Below are 20,207 nucleotides of genomic sequence, written 5' to 3'. Positions count from 1 at the left end.
TTATATCAGTATTATATTATAATAAACTGAACGTATTTGAGTTTTGGACTGTTGGTTTAGCAAAAAAAAGATATTTGAAGACACCAGTTTCATTTTCACTTTCCTTTTCCAACCTCCTCTTAATTACCTCCTCCTTTCCTTCATCGTCTCCTTTTTATTCCTATTCCGCCCGAAAAAGTAGAAACATAACTGGCACTGGTATTGATCGCATAATTAATTATCAATTATCTATCACATGTAAACGTGGCTCTGTCTCTCCCTCTACATCACCTGTGCCCTGCTTGAACCTTGTGTTTTTCTACATGTTTGTGTGATTCCCATGATTACAGCGCGTGTCAGCAGTAGCAACCTCCAGCCCTTATTTAGCACCATTCAACATGGTCATGCTTCACTAATGCAACCACTTAGCAATAACATACACACAAGCTGCTGAGTTAAGACATCATGATGAGGGTGAGGGTGAGGATGATGATGATGATGATGACGTGTTGGCCTTCCCCCCTGAGATTTGAGAGGTTTGTCATGTCAGCTGAAGAAATCTGTTGATTTCATATTTCTTTAAGATGATGTAAAACAGCTACATGCATCTCATCTGCTTGTCATCATTTTGTTGTTGTCATTTTTCTGGTTTTGGCCTCACCACTCTTAATCCTGCCTACGAAGTTCTGATTGGTTGGAATCCATATATATAGATACGTATATATTCCATACACACAAACTGTTGGTCACTACCCAGACTTCCCAGTGTGAGGCCCTTGTGTTCCAGTTCAGCTCTAGTCGATGTGTTAATGTGTCTGTGGCCACATGTTGAGTAAATGTGCACGTGTGTGGATGATGTGGTTGACCTCTGATAGATTATAATCTGATTACCTCAGATGGTTTTAATGCAGGTGTCTTTGTTCTGTGTCAGCACATCAAGTCCACTCTCACCTGTGAACATCCAGTGTTTTTCTCTGTCAAACCATTTCTCATTTTTGGGTCTGGTTCTCAGACTTCATGAGAAGTTTGAAAACATCACTTCAGGCTTTGTGGAATTTCTCAGTAGTTTGAATATTTTATGGACAAGTAATTGATTAATCGAGAAATTATAGGCAGATTAATCTAATGAAAACATCTTTGTTCTGATTATTTGTTTTTATTCTGCCAGATGTTTTTTAAGACTTTTTGGCATTTTGTCTTTCTTGGATAGTTTGAGCAGTGAAACAGGAAACACACAATATGGAGGAAGAGTTCAGACATGTACCAAATGTCTTGGGTTGGACTCAAACCAGAGATGTCTTAGTTATGTGTTTTGTGTCTCAAGACAGTTTAGGCCTGTCTCCTGTTTTCTCTCCTGGTGTTTGTCACTTTTGAACAGTGACCCAGATGATTCTTCACTTTGATTCTGTTTGATGTACAGATTTCAACAAGACTGAGTGTATCTCTGCTCAGGATCACTTGCAATAACCCATTACTGAAGCGGTTTTGTTGCTCTACCTTCAGCTTTAAAATAGTCCAGAGGTGTTGTATTGGATTCATGTCAGGGGACATACTTGGTCAGGTCATCGTCTTCACTTTCTTTTCCTCTTTACAAACACCTGTGTGATTTTTGCAGTGTGTTTGGGATCATTTACATGTTGGGAAATGTTTCTCCTGCCAAGCTCTTTGAGACTGAGAGTCGTCTTCTCATTCAGTATTTGGGTGTGCAAACTTAAATTCATAGTGCCATCTATAAATATCATGCACTCCTGCAGCTACATGTCAGCACACGTCCGCCTCTATGTTTCTCTGCTGACCCTGTGCTGTCACTCTGGCGGTCCTGGCCAGGTCCACAGCAAACATGCTGGACCCCAAACAATTTTATTTTGGTTGCATCTGACCAAAGAATGTGCTGTACACACTCATCAAGCCTCTTTTCAAAGTTTAATTTTGCAGGTCTATGAGTAATGGTTTTCCTCTTGGATGCCATCCATAGAAGTTGACTTCACGCAGCGTCCTTCACACAGTCTGGTCAGACAATTTCCACTGATAATCATGTGCCAGGTCAGAAGCACTTACCTGTCTGTTTTTCAATGCAAGGTTACGCAAATAGCGAATTGTGCGTGGCGTCGTCCACTGCGCCATCTGTTGTTAATAGTATGGAGCTACACATTTTAGTGACATTGCACAGGGGTGTACTCAGTTTAGCTGTATACTGTACATTCGAACAGCAATAAGCGACGGCAACAGTAACACCCCAAGCTGTAGAGCAGATCATATAAGAAGTTCAAGTGAGAAAAAGAACTTTCTGAAAACATAAACAGTCGGTTTGGATGAACCATCGTAAATTACACATTTGTTTATTAATTTATTTTTAATTTTTCTGTCACAGGCAGAAATGGCAGGGGGAGAGAGAAAGAGAGAGAGAGAGAGAGAGAGAGAGAGAGAGGATGACATGCAGCAAATGTATTATTTAAGGTGCAGTTTTAGTTTCATGAATTCCTTAAAACACTCAATGTTGCTTCAACACCAAGGGAAGCCCAGGGTTTTGAAGTAAGATCGTTTAACCCATGGAAAGATATTTAAGGCTGCAGCCAATGTTTCATTATCGATTAATCTGCAGATGATTTTTTTCATTTAATCGATCAATCATTCAGTCTATGCAATCCTGTAAAATAATGACAAGGTTTCCCAGAGACCCAGGGTGATGTCCTCAAATGACTTGTTTCGTCTGACCAAAGGATATTCACTTTATTCTCATGTATGAGAAAGAAAAGCATCAAATCCTGAAATCTGAGAAGCTAGAAACAGCTTGTTTGGCATTTTAGCTTGAAAAACGTCCAAAATTATTATTAGATTATGAAAATAGTTATTGATTAATTTTCTGTTGATTATCTCATTGATTGATGGACTAGTTGTTGCAGCTCGAACAGTGTTTACAAAGACTAAGTGGATCAGGTAGGGATGATAATGCACGGCTATCTGTTTTAGACCCATCCTGTGTGTTGAAGACAATGAAGTGCACAACTTATGGAAGGAATAAATATGACATCCTCTTCTTCAGTTGAATAATGTTGCTACCTAAACAAGAAATCTACTACAAAGTGCATTTCAGAAACCACCTTGAAACTATTCTTCCAGGCTCATGATGTCCCCTAGAAATGAGAAATGTGCTGCAAAGCCTCAGTGAAGCCTTAAAATTCAACACAGATGCAAGTTGCTGCTGAACTACGCACTTCAACTCTTAGATATTCCTGGAAGTCCTTAATTGGCTCTATCTCTGACTTGAAGGACAGAAGGATTCCCTCGCACACACACACACACACAGTCAGTCAGTCAGAAATAGCATCTTAATCAGTCTGTCGGTGTCATGGAGCCGTAGTGAGCCCACAGCTTTGTCCCAGTGATGGCTGATGATGTAAGATATGCTCACACAGATCCTCTAAGCTGATTGGCTGGCTGCTCAGGTCATTCACCACACCTGGCAGAACGCAGGGGCCCGATTAGAGATTGGGTTGTTTGTCTGTTTGTTTTGACCGTGGACTTGTTCCTGCACTGCGTCCTCACGCAGACTTTCACCTGATAGACAGGCGGCGGGATACTCAGCCATGATGCGAAGCAGAAATGATGTGAAGGGAGGCTCTGACCTGAAGTCATCAGCTGTCTTTGCACAGCAGGAGGTGGCATCTGGGGAGAGTGTCCGTTCTTTTCATAACATCTTTCTATCTCACTGATCTATTCGACATCATATCGACACTCAGTAATAAACTGAAGGAGAGCACAGAGGGAGGGACGAGAGGCTGAGACACTACGTGAGGTGAAAGGCACAGGTGATGCTGGTGCTCTGGAAACAACAGGAAGTTAGTTGTTGTTTGGTCCGCTGACTTTCTCACTTGTCAACATGGTCAGCGGTTGTAGCAGCAGCAGAGCCTGTGATACACAGCTCGTACAGACAATTGAGGATTACTTGAAAATCCTTTGAGCATGAGCATAAAAAAATCACACTCCCTGCAGTGTGATTTACACTCTGAGGATATTATTATCCCAGATGTCCATCGTGATTAAAAGCCCATAAATCTGCTTTTTAAGAACCATAAAAAAGAACTGAGAATCATCACGTTTTTACCTTTTTCTTCAGTATCAAAGTTAATGCAGTGATATTTGTCTGTACATCCATGGGTACATCGCAAACAGGAGCTGCTCAAAGCTAATTTATCATACTTGTAATTGTTCCAGTTGGCCAGAATATGAACAAATATTTTAAACCCTTGCTATAATGTAATGGTTGATTGTAAATTAGTTCATTTTTGTTGTTTAAAGGGGAGATCAGGTCTCGTCTAGGGGAACAAAGCCCCTGGCAGTCATGGTGTGAAATTATGAATTATGATTATATATTTTGACACTAATAGTAGTATTTCAGGACAGTTGAATATTGTCATATTACCTTCTAAATTTTTTAGGCATATTCGTAATCCACATTTTTAAGGGTTGTTCTCTGTAAATGATGAAATCACTGATCATAAATGAACATAACAGTGTATCAATATATCATCAATACTGACGTATGTGGTCAAAAATACTGCAGAATGATTCTTTCAGTATTGCCGAGTCCTGGGAGAAGGGAGGGTTGAAAGGGGGGAGGAGATAAAAAAGAAGGGGATGAGGGAGGTGAGGGGATTTTGGGAGAGGGATGAAGGAAAGGGGGGGGGCAAGTTGTCCTTGACTTTGCCCTCCACCAGCCTATTCCCAGCCCTGTGTATCACAGGACGCTGCCTGTTGGAAACACACACCTGTTGTCTGTGTGCCAGGAGACAGTGGAGACACATATAGATCCACTAACGGAGAGCGGACCGCTGTACAGAGGGGTTACCAAGCGCCAGCTGTTCACTGAATACCCCAATACTCACCTCTGACCACATGTGTCTGAACCAGATATTATTTATTCGCCATTGGTCAGTCAGTCTGTATTTTTCTCTGCTAATTAGTTAACGCTCTGGGTGATATGACAATATATAGGTAGATGATTAAATGCGTCTCTCACAGGTCTCCCTTTCCAATATTTTACAACTGCTCTGTCTGTGTTCACAATAAAACGTCTGTTCGAAACGCGTACAGATCACTGAGTCAGTGCAACAGGAGTAAACAGTCACAATCATAGTTTTGCCTTGTAGGAGATGTAGGATTTACTGTTGTACTCTAGACTTCATTCTCTAAATATGTCATTAGTCAACATGTAGCATAACTAATAAATCAATAAGCGTTTACAAAGGTCATTCTTCCTCGATATTATCTCAAATAGAGATTTCTGCATAAATTGTTTTTTGTTTTTTTTTCTCATACAGACATTTCCGATGAGAATTATTTACTGTTTGACAACATTATTTGATACAGCACAACAAGAATTATAATCTGTTGGCCCATCCTGAATGTGTGAATATCCAGCTGGACTACAGACACACTGTGTGTGTGTGTGTGTGTGTGTGTGTGTGTGTGTGTGTGTGTGTTGAGTGCAGTGGAATGTTAGAGGTCATGGATAGTCAGGGTCATTTCACTGATCCTAGAAAAGAGCAGATGTGGCCTGATGTTTACTGTTTACTGCTAACTTTAGAATTCATTGCTCATGGGAAACACTGTTCTTGCTGTGTGTGTGTGTGTGTGTGTGTGTGTGTGTGTGTGTGCTCTCTGGGGTTCATGGTTGGTCACGCTCGGATCGTGACTTGAGACCAGACTGCTGGATGTTGGATTTCCATCGTGGTCAGATATATGCACCGTGCTGTGAGCAGTCGTGATTGGAGCCTGTGTGAGGAACAGTGTAGTTAGAGGCATGTCTTGATGTCATGTTGGAGGTCTGAGGTTTTCAGCATGCGTCTGATGCGTGAAGCTCCTCACGTAAGCAGCTCACTTGTAGGTTTTCTTTCCTTTCATCTCTCCCTTGACATGTTTACACGTCAGGCAGACGGCAAATGCCAAAAACTGTCCAAATGAAAAAGGGAACTGAAATTCTTACGAACAAGCAGTGAGCTGCTGACGTCAGTGATAAAGTCAGACTAAAAGCCTTCCAGTGGTACAATGGTGCAGTTCCTAAATATTTTAATTTGATACGTGAGGCTGAGCAGTAGGGGACAATGTTTTTGACACTGTTCATGTCCAACATTTTGATCATGATGGTGAAAAACAAGTTCCTGCTGGTAAAAACATGGTCTTGTTTGTGTTCTGTTACAAAACTGCACGTGATTCATCCCCTGTCTTTTGGACTGTAGCATTCAATGTGCTGTATTTACATGGTGTAATTACCTCTCTATATAGTGGTTTTTGTTGTTACGGCGTGGTTGCGCCGTGGTTAGCACTGTCGCCTCACAGCAAGAACATTCTGGGTTTCGAACCTGCCGTGCAGTTTGCATGTTCTCCTCGTGCCTGCATGGGTTTCTTCCCATAATCCAAAGACATGCAGGTTTAGGTTAAATGGTGACTCTAAATCGCCTGTTTGTCTCTATACGACAGCACTGTGACAGACCGACAACCTTTTGGCTCCAGCCTCCCTGTGACCCCTCCCTTACATCTGTTATTCTTTCTTCTTTATTCTATCTTCATTTCTCAATTAATTGTTTCATCTGTAAAATGTTTAAAATGCCCCTCCCAGTTTCCCAGAGTCCAAAGTGTCTTCAAATGGCTTGTTTTGTGTGACCAGCAGTGCTAACCCCAAAGTTTCAGTTACTATAAATGACAAATCAAAGCACTGAGTTCTCAGCTGGCTGCAGCTTCTCACATGAAGAAAGACTGAAACCACTGTTATTAAAATAGTTGCTGATTGAATTTGTCACGGTTGACTGAAACAATTAATTGAATATTCATCTCAGCTGTGATTCACACGCAGGAAATGAAGCGTGCGCCCACTGGATGTGGTGCTGAAGACAGAAACTGGTGAACGTGCTCATTTCATGTAATTGAGAGCACAACATTGGATCGTTTATGAGTTAAATGTTTTCCTGTCCAACACTGCTGTCTGTTTTCTTCAGTCTCACAGATACACCAGTTTTTCTTCTTCTAACAAAGCACTGAAATTTTGACTGACTGAACTTTTAACAATTGTAATTTTAAGGACCACACATAATTGTTTGCACATAAGTGTAGCTGTAAAAGATGAGGGAGCTTGCTGTCTTGTGTAAGATGGAGAAGTTTTATTTTTGAATGTTTCAGTGTGTCTGAGCTGCTGTGGTCGGAGGCTGTTTGGTATTTATTCTCAGCTCACATCATGATATCATTAGGAAGCATGGTGCCTCACTACAGTCTTGACATTGACCAGATGATGCCCTCAGAAACACACGTTCACACAAGCGTACGCTGTGACATCATTAGTGGGCCTGCTTCTCTCCTCCAATCATCTTCTTCTTGTTTGTTCCCTCATTTCTTCCAGTCTCCCTCTCCTCTCTCATGTTGTCTTGTCATCAGGCAGGTGGTGATGAGTCATTTTGGAGCAGCTTTGAGGTGCATGATGGGATAGGAGGATTGGTTGGGAGGTGGTAGAGGGGGGGAAATATAGCCAAAAGTATATGGACATGTGAATGTTACACCATACAAGGAATCTGCTGCTGTAAAGCCTCAGCTGCTCTGGTTTTAGATGTTCCACCAGATTTTGGAAGCTGGCTTCAGGGATTTGCCTCTTTATATAAAGTCCATGGGATTTGTTCCCATTCAGCCACAAGAGCATCAGTGAGATCCAACACTGATGTTGGGTGATAAGTCCTGGCTCACAGTCGCTGTTCCAGTTCATCCCAAAGGTTGAGGTCAAGGCTCTGTGCAGGTCATTGAAGTTCTTCCAGGACAAACTGAGCAAACGGTTTATTTATTGACCTGATTTTGTCCACAGAGGTATTAAAACAGGAAAAGGCCTTCGCCAAACTGTTGACACGAACTTGAAAGAACACTATTGTCTAGTGTCTATTAAAGTATCATTGTTTGCTACAGCAGGACTGACTGGGGAGGCCAAAATTACACTAAAATAGGATGACAAGGATGTCCACTTACTTTTGTCTCTTTGTTACATCGCTGTTCATTCAAATCAGGAGAAGTAGAGAGGCTTTTAGGAGCTGTGAAAACAACATTTTCATGCAGATCATCTTCAATTTACATCATAAAAATGTTTCTCATGCTACTTTCTTATGGCAGCATTAATATAACACAAAAAAAACACAATTATAAAATGGGCACGACATTAAACCAGATCATGTAATTATTTCCAGGAACCTTGGGCTGATTAATTGGGACGGTTTTAAAGACTCGTCGATCATCTCTTGCGTGCGTGGAACCTCAAATAAAAAATTTACATGTTCCCCAAAATAAATTCACATGGTTTTAGAAATGAGCTCCATCACATTTGTGCCTTCAGCTGTTTGATGTGGTAATTGAAAGAAAAATCTGGTGTTGTTCTTTATTGTTATCGTCTCCAGTGTCATTTTTTTCAAATGCTAATCACTTCTAATTGTGATTTTATTTTAGATGTTACTCAGCAACAGATGAGCTTTGATTTAATTCTGTATTTGTTAAAATGTGTCTCTGGGTGCTTTATTGGAAAATAAATCCTGAATCACAATGTGTCCTCTCACACTCCCGATGACGTTTTGAATTTGAAAACAGCCGAGTTTGGCTGGAGTGAAAATAATTCCACGATCGAACAGAACCCGTCTTGTCAGATATGAACAGGGTCCAGGTGGACATCTTGCTGCTGCCTCGCCCTTCTCACTGAGCTACAGTCAAAATATGTTTGTCTGTATTTAAGTATGCTCTGTGTGTGTGTGTGTGTGTGTGTGTGTGTGAGTGACAGCCTGTTGGGTGCCAACGTGCTGAAACATTTGATGTCAACTGTTTGTGGCGACGAGCCCAGAAATGTGTGTGTGTGATTTTCTATAAGTAGACACGAAGCCGCCTGGTTCAGAATCAGTTTCTATAAAACTGTTGTTCAGTGCTGAAGAATAACACGATATAACATCATGTGCTACAGATGTTTCCTCCCCCAAAAATTTGTCTTGCAGATGTTACCCTCAGGCTACGTCACTCCGACACTAACCACAATGTCCAAAAAGCTTTTTCAGGCAAAGCTACACTGATCAATAGTTTCATATTCAGAATGGATCAAATGACTTTGTGTAAAGTGAAATGAGTCACTTATCAAAATATACATTAAACAATTTGTTGTTTCCTCTCTCTGCAGGAAGTGGTGACCCCGTCCAACTGTCACCCTGCTACTCCTGGCCACCGCCCCAACTCTGCCCCCACCCCACCCCCTGTCCTGACTGGCTCTCGGTGCTGCCGGCGGTGGATTAGAGCACTCTGATTGGAGGCTTTGCGAGGTGGTTTTTCGGTCTGGCGCCGCCTCCCCCCGGGGCCGGCGTGCGCTCCCAGCAGCCCGTGGTGCCCTGTGCCCCCCCCTCCCCGTCACTGCACACCAGAGCCCATGCCCAGGGTAAGAGCGGGACCAATGTGATGTATCACAGTGGTTGTCCCACAGATCTCAGTCAGCTGGAGGTCAAAGAACTATATTTGCTTTTAAAATGATTGATTGAACTTGTGCTCACCGTGTAACCATGGCAACCACAGAAACCACACTGAGGAAAACAAGCCAGAGCGAATTTTACTGGTTTTACCAGTTTTCAGCAAACAGATCAATAAACAGTGTTTTGGAGCAACATGGCAACAGGTTCAAGGTTTCATCATCTGGTCGGTGCCAATAAACAACATTAATGATAACAGTTAGCTAAACCTGCTGTACAAATTGTGCCAAGTTGTTCACCAGACTCTGTATTTTAAGCTACAACAATGTTATGAGATGAAAAAGGTTGATAGCAGCCACCTGTAGCACATGGCACAGGCTGGTCAGACAGTCAGGTTAGCTGGTGGGGGTCGCTACCTCCTGCTGCTTCCTGTTCACAACACACGACGCAGACAGCAGGTTCAGTCATAACCGTTCGCTGGCGGTTCCCTAAATGTCTCCTCCTGCTGGTCTTCACCTCAACATCTCTTAACAATGGCTGAAATACATCCGTGGCACTGAGACTTTACCTGGTCCGCTGAGTACCATCAGCTGATATTGATCAGATTTGTTATCTTGTTTTCTTATGTTTTGATCACATAGTTCCTGATATAAATCCTACATTTGGCAGTTTTAGAGTGTGTCTTATGTGGCTGCTTCTGTGTTTAGACTAGAGCTTCGATGATCAATAGATCCAGGAAATGATTCTGCATGCAGTAATGCCAAATATTCTGTGGTTCCAGCTTCTCCAGTGTGCTGCGGATCTGCTGTTTTTCTTTGTTTGATATCATTTTTTGTTTTTTCAGACAATACATTAACATCAGCTTGGACTCTGGGAAAATGTACTGGACATTTTTTCAATATTTTCTGACATTTTATAAAAGTTTTTATAGAAAAACAAATCAAATTAAAAAAAAACTGATAGATTAATCCATAATCTATCTATGGTTTAGCCCTAGTTTAAATATCATTATCATTTGAACACTTGTTATATAAAATCAAAATAAGGGTTTTATAGAAAACTTTTTCAGATTTCTCAAAAACATTTAGAATTTTGAAAAAAGTATGATTTTGGTATTGATTAATAGATATACTTTGTTATCCCAAAAGGAAACTGATTCATCATATCATTACAGAAACCAGAGTATGGTATTGGCAGGTTTTGCAGTATGAGCTGCTGCCTGAGCAGAACCATGAAACAGAGGTCAGAGCCGCTCTCTGTGTCACCTCTGTGTTAAATCCCTCCTCTCCTCTGCAGGAGGAGGCGCAGTGCGTTCGCCAGGAGCCATGTGCCTCCCTCACACCAACAACATGGACAGCAAGCTACAGGGGGCGGGGCAGGGGGGAGGGGCTTCACTACGTCAACGAGGAGGAGGTGTTCCACTGGAGCCCTTCGTACACCAGGTGAGAGGGAGAAGTGTGTGTTATAGAAACACCGTAATGAAGAGAGAGATCCGTGATGATGTCACATCTTCACTGAAACACAACCAAACTTAACACTTTACTTTAATCCTCATTTAGCTTTTATATGCAGAATACAAACAGTTAATATGTTTTTAACACATATAATACAGAGTAAGCAGATATAAGTGTTTGTCTATGTATTTTTCAACAACTAAATTGTGTGTGTGCGTGTGTGTGCGTGTGTGTGTGTGTGTGTGTGCGTGTGTGTGCGTGTGTGTGTGTGTGTGTGTTCACAGGTGGGGGGTCACACCAGTATGATGCGTTATGATGACCACACAGTGTGTAAGCCTCTGATCAGCAGAGAGCAGCGCTTCTACGAGTCTCTGCCTCCAGAGATGAAGGAGTTCACTCCGGAGTATAAAGGTCAGTCATTACTCACCGTTGTTTAGTATCAGTGGAGCCATGGATGCTTGCTTTATCAACCCCTCCCAAACCTTTTCGTCTGATTTATTCTCTCAGCACAATCACCAGATGGGCTTGTCGGTATTGTCCGTCTTTATTCTTGTTCTTATTTTTCTCTTTGTTCAGTTGGTTTGGTCAAGTTTGTGTTCGTACGTTTGTTCCTACCTCTTTAACTATTTTTCACACACTCTCAATCACAGCACGTGTTGTTAAAGCAGCTCGTATCAATATCTTGTAAGAACAATGTGTCAGTGACGATGTGAAAACACTGTGAGAGGTCGCTCGTGGTGATGCACATACACCTGTATCTGCAGCTTCCTTCTGCTGTACAGAGCTTTATAGTGAATTTGAGCTCATTGATTAACTGTCCAGTCTGTAAATGTACTGCTTGGGTTCATTTTCACTGCTCTCATAGCATCAGTTTTGGCTGCAGCAGGCAGTTGTTGTCAGAGCAAAAGCTCTAAAAGAAAAAAAAACCCAGAAAACCCACCGTCCACTACCTGCTCAGCAGCAAGCAGCTAACAGACACCGTTAGAGTCCAGCTGGTGAACATAGTGGAACATTTAGCAGCTAAATAGACAGGAGTTTCCCTCGGGGGTTGGTGGAGACCAAAAGAGCTAAAAGAGAGTGAAAATCAGACATTTATGAGGTGGAGACAAACACATCTCAGAATGAATAATAATGTTGCTCCCTAACTGCTGGATGTGTAAATAGGCAACTGTTTGCTCACAAGTTCATCAAGTTCACTGTTATCTTCACACACAACAAAAAAAATCTGTTATTGCAGGTTTAAGTTGTAAGTGATTCTGAGGCGACTCTGTGTCAATAGATAAACTAGACTTACTCGTAGCCTGAACTTGTTGCCACTCTACATGGTGAACTCACATTCCCACAACAAGACAGTGTCAACAACTGTCTCATTGTGGCAGATTCACCACAGCCACAACACAGATTACAAATGAGCTCAGTGTGGATAAATCCATGTCCTATCTGACACCACATCCACACAATACTCACACAGAGGCACACAAGAGAAATAAAATTTGAAAGCAGCCCACACACACACACACACACACACACACACACACACACACACACACACACACACACACACACACACACACCCTGGAACATGTCTACTTCAATTACGTTATGGACAGAAAGTAAAGACCAGTTCAAAGAGCGCACACAGATTTAAAACAATCCCACTTACCGGACATTGGCTCTTTATTTGATTTTATTTTTATTTCTCATATCATTTATGGTTGGGTTAGAAATGCTTTGAATAGAATAGAAAAGAACTGAATAGAAGTGACTCATGCACACTGTCTTTCTTAACGCTAGACAGAAAGTCTGACTGAAATGTTGTATTAAATATGAAATAAACAGAGAGAGACGGTGTGTGCGATGAGTTTTTTGGAGAGAGAAACGGAGAGAAGAGAGGGAAGGAAGTACGGATGTTTAATGGAAGTAAAGTGGTGTAGCTGCTCTGCTCTTCATCACTGGGCACATACTATAACTGTTTCTGCCTGCTTTAGCTGTAGTAACAGACCCAAACACACTTTGACAGCCAGCATACAAACACACACACACACCTCTCCTACATGTATGTGGCCTATTTACCATTCTGGCGGATGATGTAAGAGAGGAGATAACGACGCAGATGAAGGGAGACTGATGGTGGGTGGAGCAGGTGGAACTAATAACATTAACGATGGCTCTGTTCCAGTTTGTCGTGCCTCTAAGTCACGACACTCAGCCAGCAAACAAAACATCAAGGCCCCGACACTGAAACACTGAAACACTGAAACACTCACAAATGGAATGTAATCAGTCATTATTATGATATATTAGTTTTATTTCTCTGACAGTAAAATGTGAGCCATGAGGAATGTCTGGCAGGAAGATGCTGCCAGACATGAGCCGTGTCCTCGTTCAACACATGCAGTTTTGATGAACAGGTTTTATGCATTTAGTATTTAGTATTTAGTATTGCACAATAGATATTGAAGTGCTGCTCACAGCTGCAAAACATAAATAAATGAATTGCAGAGTCCGGTGAGAAATCTCTGGAAAGACTTGAGAATAAGTGTGAAATCCCGGACACAGCCACAGTGCACCCACACATGTGTTTTCACTTACAGTGCTTGATGCAGCCTTTTGTAAGGACTGTGTGGGAGTGCTCACACTGACCTGTCCTTCACTGTCCTGTTGGTTTTGTTGCACCTGTTAAGGTGGGTTAACTTCTACCTTCATCGTTCTTAGTAGTGCTTCGAGGAGATTGTGTGTGTTCCAGCACAGCTCTGTCCAACTTCAGCCAGAGCAGAACTCCAGTCATTCACAATGAGTGAGAACAGCTCTCAGGGTTTGTATAGATTTTAGTCTTGGTTGATTCGGCCGTCCTCATTGTTACTGGTAGTAACGGCACGTGCGGTTAAATACGACAGCAGACAGACCAGCTACACTGTCAGAAATAGAGGCTTTCTTCACAAGAACAGGTCACAGTGAAGGGTGTTCCTTCTTTCTCTTTCACTCTCTTGAATAATATCATAACAGGAAATGCCAGAAATGACTGTTGTTTTACAGACGCAGGCTGGATGAACAATCTCTATCATCACTAACATCAGTTACAGATACATTCAGAATAAAAGCTCCAGTTGGACACTTTTATTGTGAGGCTACAGCTGTAGGAAATGTTCAGTTTGCTTTAGCAGTAACTTTCTACAGCTCTGATAGGCTCTAGGAGAGTGAGGAGTAATCAGTGAGGCTGATGTAAATGAGATAACACTACAAACAGAAATACTAGATTACACATTGCATTGTTTCATGTGGGTCCCTCGTCATGGTAGGAAATTTGATTCCACTGCAGGAACGTCAGACTCCACCACAAACAATAAAAGCTACTGTGCATAGATATGATTACAGAATGTAAATAAACATGTTGCTGAAAAAGTTCGATTTCATTCAAATTGTAAATGTTATAGATTTAAATGCTTCAAAAAATGATCTTTGGGAAGGTGAATCAGTTCTAGAGAACGCTGCACATATCGCATCATTTCCTGTTGACAGGATACTATAAAGTGGTATTTAGGACACGGTACAACAGGAAATAGAAGAGAATTCAGGAGCAGAATTTCAGGTTGAAAAATTGTTGCAGATGTAACAGAGACTTTACAAGCAGTTACTGCAAATCTTGCAGGAGATTACTTAAAACTATATATCCCACCAAATAAACATTACACCTGCTAACATTAACCTGTTGGCATTATTATTGTTAGCATGCTGACATTAGCATTTAGCTCAAAGCAGTACAGCCTCACAGAGCTGTTACCTTAACTGTAGAGTCTTAGTCTTTTTTACTATTATAAATTCAATATCTAGACTGTAATGTAAAGACATTATTTTTTACATTGATATTTTATCGACTAAACAACTAATCAGTCGATGAAGAAACTTGTGAATCTTTATGCTTCTTTTTGGCACATTATTACTTAAACTACTTGCCAGTGAGCCGCTTCACCAACCCCCTCCCCACGTGGAGCTACCTTACATGAGACCTGGTGGATATATTCCCAGTACATTGATCTGCAGTCATTAGTATGTCTGTATTCCCACCAGTCCGCCCTGCTGGTGTTGTGGGTCCCAGTGCCATGACAACAGTGGTCCATAAGGAGTCTATATTTAACCCTGGATCTCTGCCCTACTACCATTGTCCTGCTGATTGAATAACTGCAGACAGACAGACAGACAGACAGACAGACAGCTAGCTGCCCGGACACAACTTTCAGAATCCGTCAAGGTTGTTTCATCCACAAACTGTGTGACGTAATCAGATTAAGGTTCTCCGTGTGTTGTGGTGAGGAGCTGGTGAAGAAGTCGACGTCTCTGTGGAGAGAGCGCTCGCTCTCTGCTGCTCAGAGGAATATTTCACTCTTCAATTTGGACTTGATGTGGAGTTGATTTCCCACCAGTGAGCAAACTGGCAGCAAAATGAAACAGGGAGAAGGTTCAGCTGGGGATGAAATGTTCTACTACAGTTTGGAAAGCTAAAAATAACGACCTAATGTTTCTAATAAAACATTGTCAGACATCCATGTCCGGTTGTTTTGTCTGTTAACGGTTCCTCAATTGAATTTCCAGAACATTTACTAAATCTTGATATATAGATGGATGACAAATGAAAGCTAAGCCAACACACAGCTTCAGTGCTTCTAGTCTCTGAACTCAACCATTTTCCAAAAGATATTCCTTCATTTGTTGTTTTGATGATGGATTTTCAAAGTTCAGCACAATGATAATACAGATCCAATGTAATTTAATCTAATCTGGCGTAATTTAATAAAACAAGCGACTAAATAGTTTTGTTTGGTCACAGTGCAAGTGAACAGTACTATGAGTGACACATTACACAAAGTCACTTGATCCATTGGTAACAGAAATATTAATTACTGCAGCTTTAAAGAAGAAATATATTTTTCTCACACAAACTAAATGTCACATTCACAAGTAATAAAACACACAGTTCATCACACTCTACAAGCTGCTACAGCCTCACTTGCTCTGGCGTGACGGGTACATGATGGTGGCTAATGTTAGCTAAAACCTTTGACCTGATCCCAAATGAACCAAACCTGCATGAATTCAATTTTTCTTTTAAAGACAGACCTGATCTGAAGGGGGCTCTGGAAGTCCGACCTGGATTAGACCTGATTCAAAATGATGAACAGACCCATTCAGAGACACGGCAACAACACTGGCAGCAGCAGCAATTAACCAATTAACAGCAGCAATACATGTCATACATGTAAAATACATTTTTCCTGCACTTCACTTTCACGCTCTGTCTGACTCAAAAACACTTTTCACATGTGGTGGTGATGATGATGATGATGATGATGATGATGATGACGCACCTTGTTAGCTGCTATTGAGTCCACCTGCACTCACTCCAGTATTAAACATATTGACACATGGACCTGGACCTGCAGACCAGATGAGACTGAATCCTGTGATTTTGAATCGGGCCGACTCGTCTCGGGTCTTGTTTTCGAAGAGCTGAGTAACAGAGAGAAAGAGATGACCTTTAAAATGCAGCTATTAGTTGTTACTTCTTCCTCCAAACTGCTTTTACTAAGATTCAGAGGGGTCAAACATTATGAGATGTTTCTAAGTATATAAGGTTAGATGCAGAGCGTCAGGGAAATCAGTGAAAACCAGAAAAGAAAAAGACAGTCTCACAAATGTTGGATTGTTCTGACTATGGCCTGATTTGAGATGGATTATGTTTCTCTCTGTGTCTCTCCTGGTATTTTAATAGACATCTCTAAACATCCTGTCTGTGGTTTCCTCCGTCCTGTCAGGTGTGGTGCTGGTTTGTTTCGAAGGGGACTCCGACGGCTACATCAACCTGGTGGCCTACCCCTACGTGGAGAGCCACATGGAGGCCGGGATCGCAGAGCACGAGGAGCGTGACCCCCCCGAGAGGGAGCAGCCGAGGAGGAAACACTCCCGCCGCAGCCTCCATCGCTCCTCCTCCTCCTCTGACCACAAGGAGGAGCGGCCCGACAGGAGGGAGCCGCACGACACCGACACCTCTGACAAGTAAGATAAAGATGTGTCCGGCTGGTCTGTGGTGTTGGTCCAGTCTTCATTTTGCTCACAGATCAAGTAAGACCATTTCACAGAACTGCGACTAATGAATGAATTAATTAATTAATTAATTAATATGACTGACGCATTACCTCCAGGCTAACTCAGGCCTAAGTGTTACCATGGTAACAACCAGTGACACCTGAGCTGAGCAGTAGCACCCAATAACAAAAAACAGGAAAACATCGCTCATAATTTGTGGTTAGCTAACGTCGTCATGGAGAGAGCAATGAGCAGTTTCTTGGTAAACTCTTCATCTTGTGTAAACGGAGCTGAGCAGTTACATGTGGTTCCTCGGTCGGACTTTTTTTGTTATTTTGAGAAAAGTCTTAATTTACACAGAATTCATTGCACCACAGTTCGGTTTAAGATAAGTCAAAAACTAAACTGCTTTGTGCAACTGATGAATTCAGACGTTCATCTGAAGTCTGACGATTTGTTTATCTAAGCTGTCGTCAAACTGCCCCCTGATCATAGGAAAGGAAGATTTTTCTAGAAAATAAGACAGTGGAGAAAACAAATTTGTTGCTTTTCTGTGTTTTATGTCACTGTGGATTGAAGATCTTTGGGTTTTGGATTGTTGGTCAGACAAAATGAGACATTGGAAGATGTTATCTTGGACTTTGGGAAATTTCAATGAGCGTTTTTCACCATTTTCAGACATTTTAAGGATATTTATTGAGTCATAAAAAATTATTCCCAGATTAATTGCTCGTAAAAAGAGGAATGGAAATGTCAGTCAGGCGAACCATCACTTTGATCCAGACAATTTTCCCAGCCCCTCGTACTAATTTATCAGCAATTTCTTACCATGAAATTTTCCAGACATTCATAATCCCCAGAAGATGATGAAGTCTGCTGACACATGATGATCCTATGACTTATTCTCTAATGTCACCACGAGGTTCATATTTGCTGCTATTTTAAGTAAATCTCAATAACTATTGGATTGAATGAAATGTGCTGCTAAAAAATAAATAAGGGGATGGCTCAAATTTAAAGGGAAGACACGACAGGGCAAGGTGAAAAGTTTAGGCTGAATCCGAGGCCTTATGGATCCACATCATAAATGTAGAGCTGGAGCTTCTGGTGAGATCTGAGATAATCAGAGTTTGATCTGAACACAACAACGTACAGTCTGTGTGACATATATTAGGTGTGTTGGGCGAATAAACTCAGACTTCATAGAATATCCAGCGATCAAATTCATGTGAATAATGCAAACCTTTAAATCCACTGCAGATTTGAACAGAGCATCACCAACGTTGTCCTCTCTCTTCCTCTTTTTCTCCTCCCGCAGTCTCGGAGAGCTGAAGAGTCCCAGGCTGGATCCAAAGATCCACTCCGACGTTCCCTTCCAGATGTTGGACTGGAACAGCGGTTTGACATCAGAGAAGATCAGCCACAACCCGTGGAGCCTCCGCTGTCACAAACAGCAGCTCAGCCGCATGAGATCTGAGTCCAAGGACCGCAAACTCTTCAGTATCCTTCCTCAGCCAATCACATCCCCTGTTTCCAGAGCTTTCAAAACTAACTCCATCCACTGACGGAGACCGTGACGTGGTTTAAAGAAACTAGGAAGTGGGCCTTATATTGAGATTTGTTTTGTCACACTGCTGTTTCCAAGGTCAAGAATAAACTTGACCTTGTAAATAGCGATAATTAAGACTGAATCTAGCTGTAGACATGATGTAAATATGTACAGACTGTTATAACTACTGCCCACATCTCTGATTGGTGGTGGAATAGTAACCTGTGCAATAAGAGGCACTGAATGTACATATGAGTGAGACTGTGGGGACAAAGGCAGGAATAAAGGGGAGGGCTGGAGATGTTTGAGGTTATCAGGTTAAAGGTTGTGTTTTGATCTTCAGCTTCAAAGAGGAAACTGCAGCTGCCAGGAAAACACAGCTGAGGAAAGTGAATAAGCAACACACTCTGTCCTCAACAAGGTCCAGATTCAACAGGACTGCTGTCAGCTCCCATTTCATAAACAATATTATGTTTATAAAATCGTTTAACGAACTTAGTTCACTTTTTGCTCAATATGTAATATGATTAAAATATAGGACAGTTGAAGCTATTGTGTGCATCTGGACTGGGTAGAGATCAGGGATGGTTTGGTTGTGCTCCTTAACGGCAGCATCTTACCCAGAGTTCCTGTTGCTGGAGAACGTGGTTCACCACTTCTCGTACCCCTGCATCCTGGACCTGAAGATGGGGACCAGGCAGCACGGAGACGACGCCTCCGAGGAGAAGGCGGCCAGGCAGATGAAGAAATGTGAACAGAGCACTTCAGCGACGCTGGGAGTCAGAGTGTGTGGCATGCAGGTAGAACGATGACTCCTCTACTGAACTCGTCAGATGACAGTCCTGAGGAAGAGATAATGGCCTGAGGATGTGGGCGAAATAATAAATAGTCTGACAAATTTTGGGTTCTTCTGACTATGGCCTGATTTGCATGTGCAGCTAAAGTATTACATAATGATATCGCCTTGTATTGAACAAGGTAAATGTCTAGTCGTGAGTGTGAACAGTTGTTGTCATTTCTTTGTGTGAGCGGTTTCCCCTCTGTGTGTGCAGGTGTACCAGCTGAACACCGGTCACTACCTCTGCAGGAACAAGTACTACGGCCGCGGCCTGTCGATCGAAGGCTTCCGCCAGGCCCTCTACCAGTACATGCACAATGGGAAGGGCCTGAGGCAGGACCTCTTTGAGCCGATCCTGAATAAGCTTCGCAGCCTGAAGGCGGTGCTGGAGAGGCAGGCGTCCTACCGCTTCTACTCCTCTTCACTGCTCATCATCTATGAGGGAAAGGTGAGAAATCAAATCAAATCAAGAATAAAAACAAATCAAATCAAGAATCAATCTGCTGTTCGATGATTTCCTCGAGGACCTCAGTCCAACTCTGTGTTTGATTGTGTCTGTAGGAACCTGAGGGCCCCTCAGGCCTCAGCTCTGGGCAGCACGCGGCCTGGCACCAGAAGACCCCCGCGGCCCCTGCAGAGTCCCACTGTGGCCCCGGGCCCCACGCTCCTCCGGCCCCCGACACTCCCTCTGAAACGGACATGAGCCAGAACCCAGACCCAGGGACACTGTCCTCTCAGGGACCTGGACTAATGGCTCCACCCTCCCCCTCTCCTCATCCCCCTCCACAGGCCCCACCCACCAAGTCAGACTGCCGCTCCTTCCTCCCCCCTCCCCCCTC

General features: G+C 42.4%; 1 protein-coding gene across 2 annotated transcripts in view; it reads left to right on the top strand.

The window, feature by feature from the left end:
- ip6k1 (inositol hexakisphosphate kinase 1) overlaps positions 1 to 20,207 on the top strand; it is a 29,400-nt gene that overhangs the window by 4,704 nt on the left and 4,489 nt on the right. Inside the window, exons 2-9 of one of the 2 annotated variants that reach the window (XM_023424222.2) lie at positions 9,167 to 9,418; positions 10,743 to 10,888; positions 11,185 to 11,311; positions 16,711 to 16,951; positions 18,300 to 18,481; positions 19,143 to 19,330; positions 19,583 to 19,816; positions 19,930 to 20,207. The exon at positions 19,930 to 20,207 is cut by the window's right edge and continues 4,489 nt beyond it. In XM_023424222.2, coding sequence (XP_023279990.1) covers positions 10,772 to 10,888; positions 11,185 to 11,311; positions 16,711 to 16,951; positions 18,300 to 18,481; positions 19,143 to 19,330; positions 19,583 to 19,816; positions 19,930 to 20,207 — 1,367 coding nt within the window. In that variant the 5' untranslated portion in view covers positions 9,167 to 9,418; positions 10,743 to 10,771. The remainder of the gene's footprint in view (positions 1 to 9,166; positions 9,419 to 10,742; positions 10,889 to 11,184; positions 11,312 to 16,710; positions 16,952 to 18,299; positions 18,482 to 19,142; positions 19,331 to 19,582; positions 19,817 to 19,929) is intronic. The other variant, XM_023424223.2, reaches the window with a different exon arrangement.

The sequence above is a fragment of the Seriola lalandi genome, unplaced genomic scaffold (assembly GCF_002814215.2).
Source record: "Seriola lalandi dorsalis isolate HSWRI2012SDOR001 ecotype SW California unplaced genomic scaffold, Sedor1 jcf7180002054722, whole genome shotgun sequence".
NCBI lineage: Eukaryota > Metazoa > Chordata > Actinopteri > Carangiformes > Carangidae > Seriola > Seriola lalandi.
The sequence above is the reverse complement of the archived record's forward strand: the minus strand, read 5'-3'. Positions and strand labels throughout refer to the sequence as shown.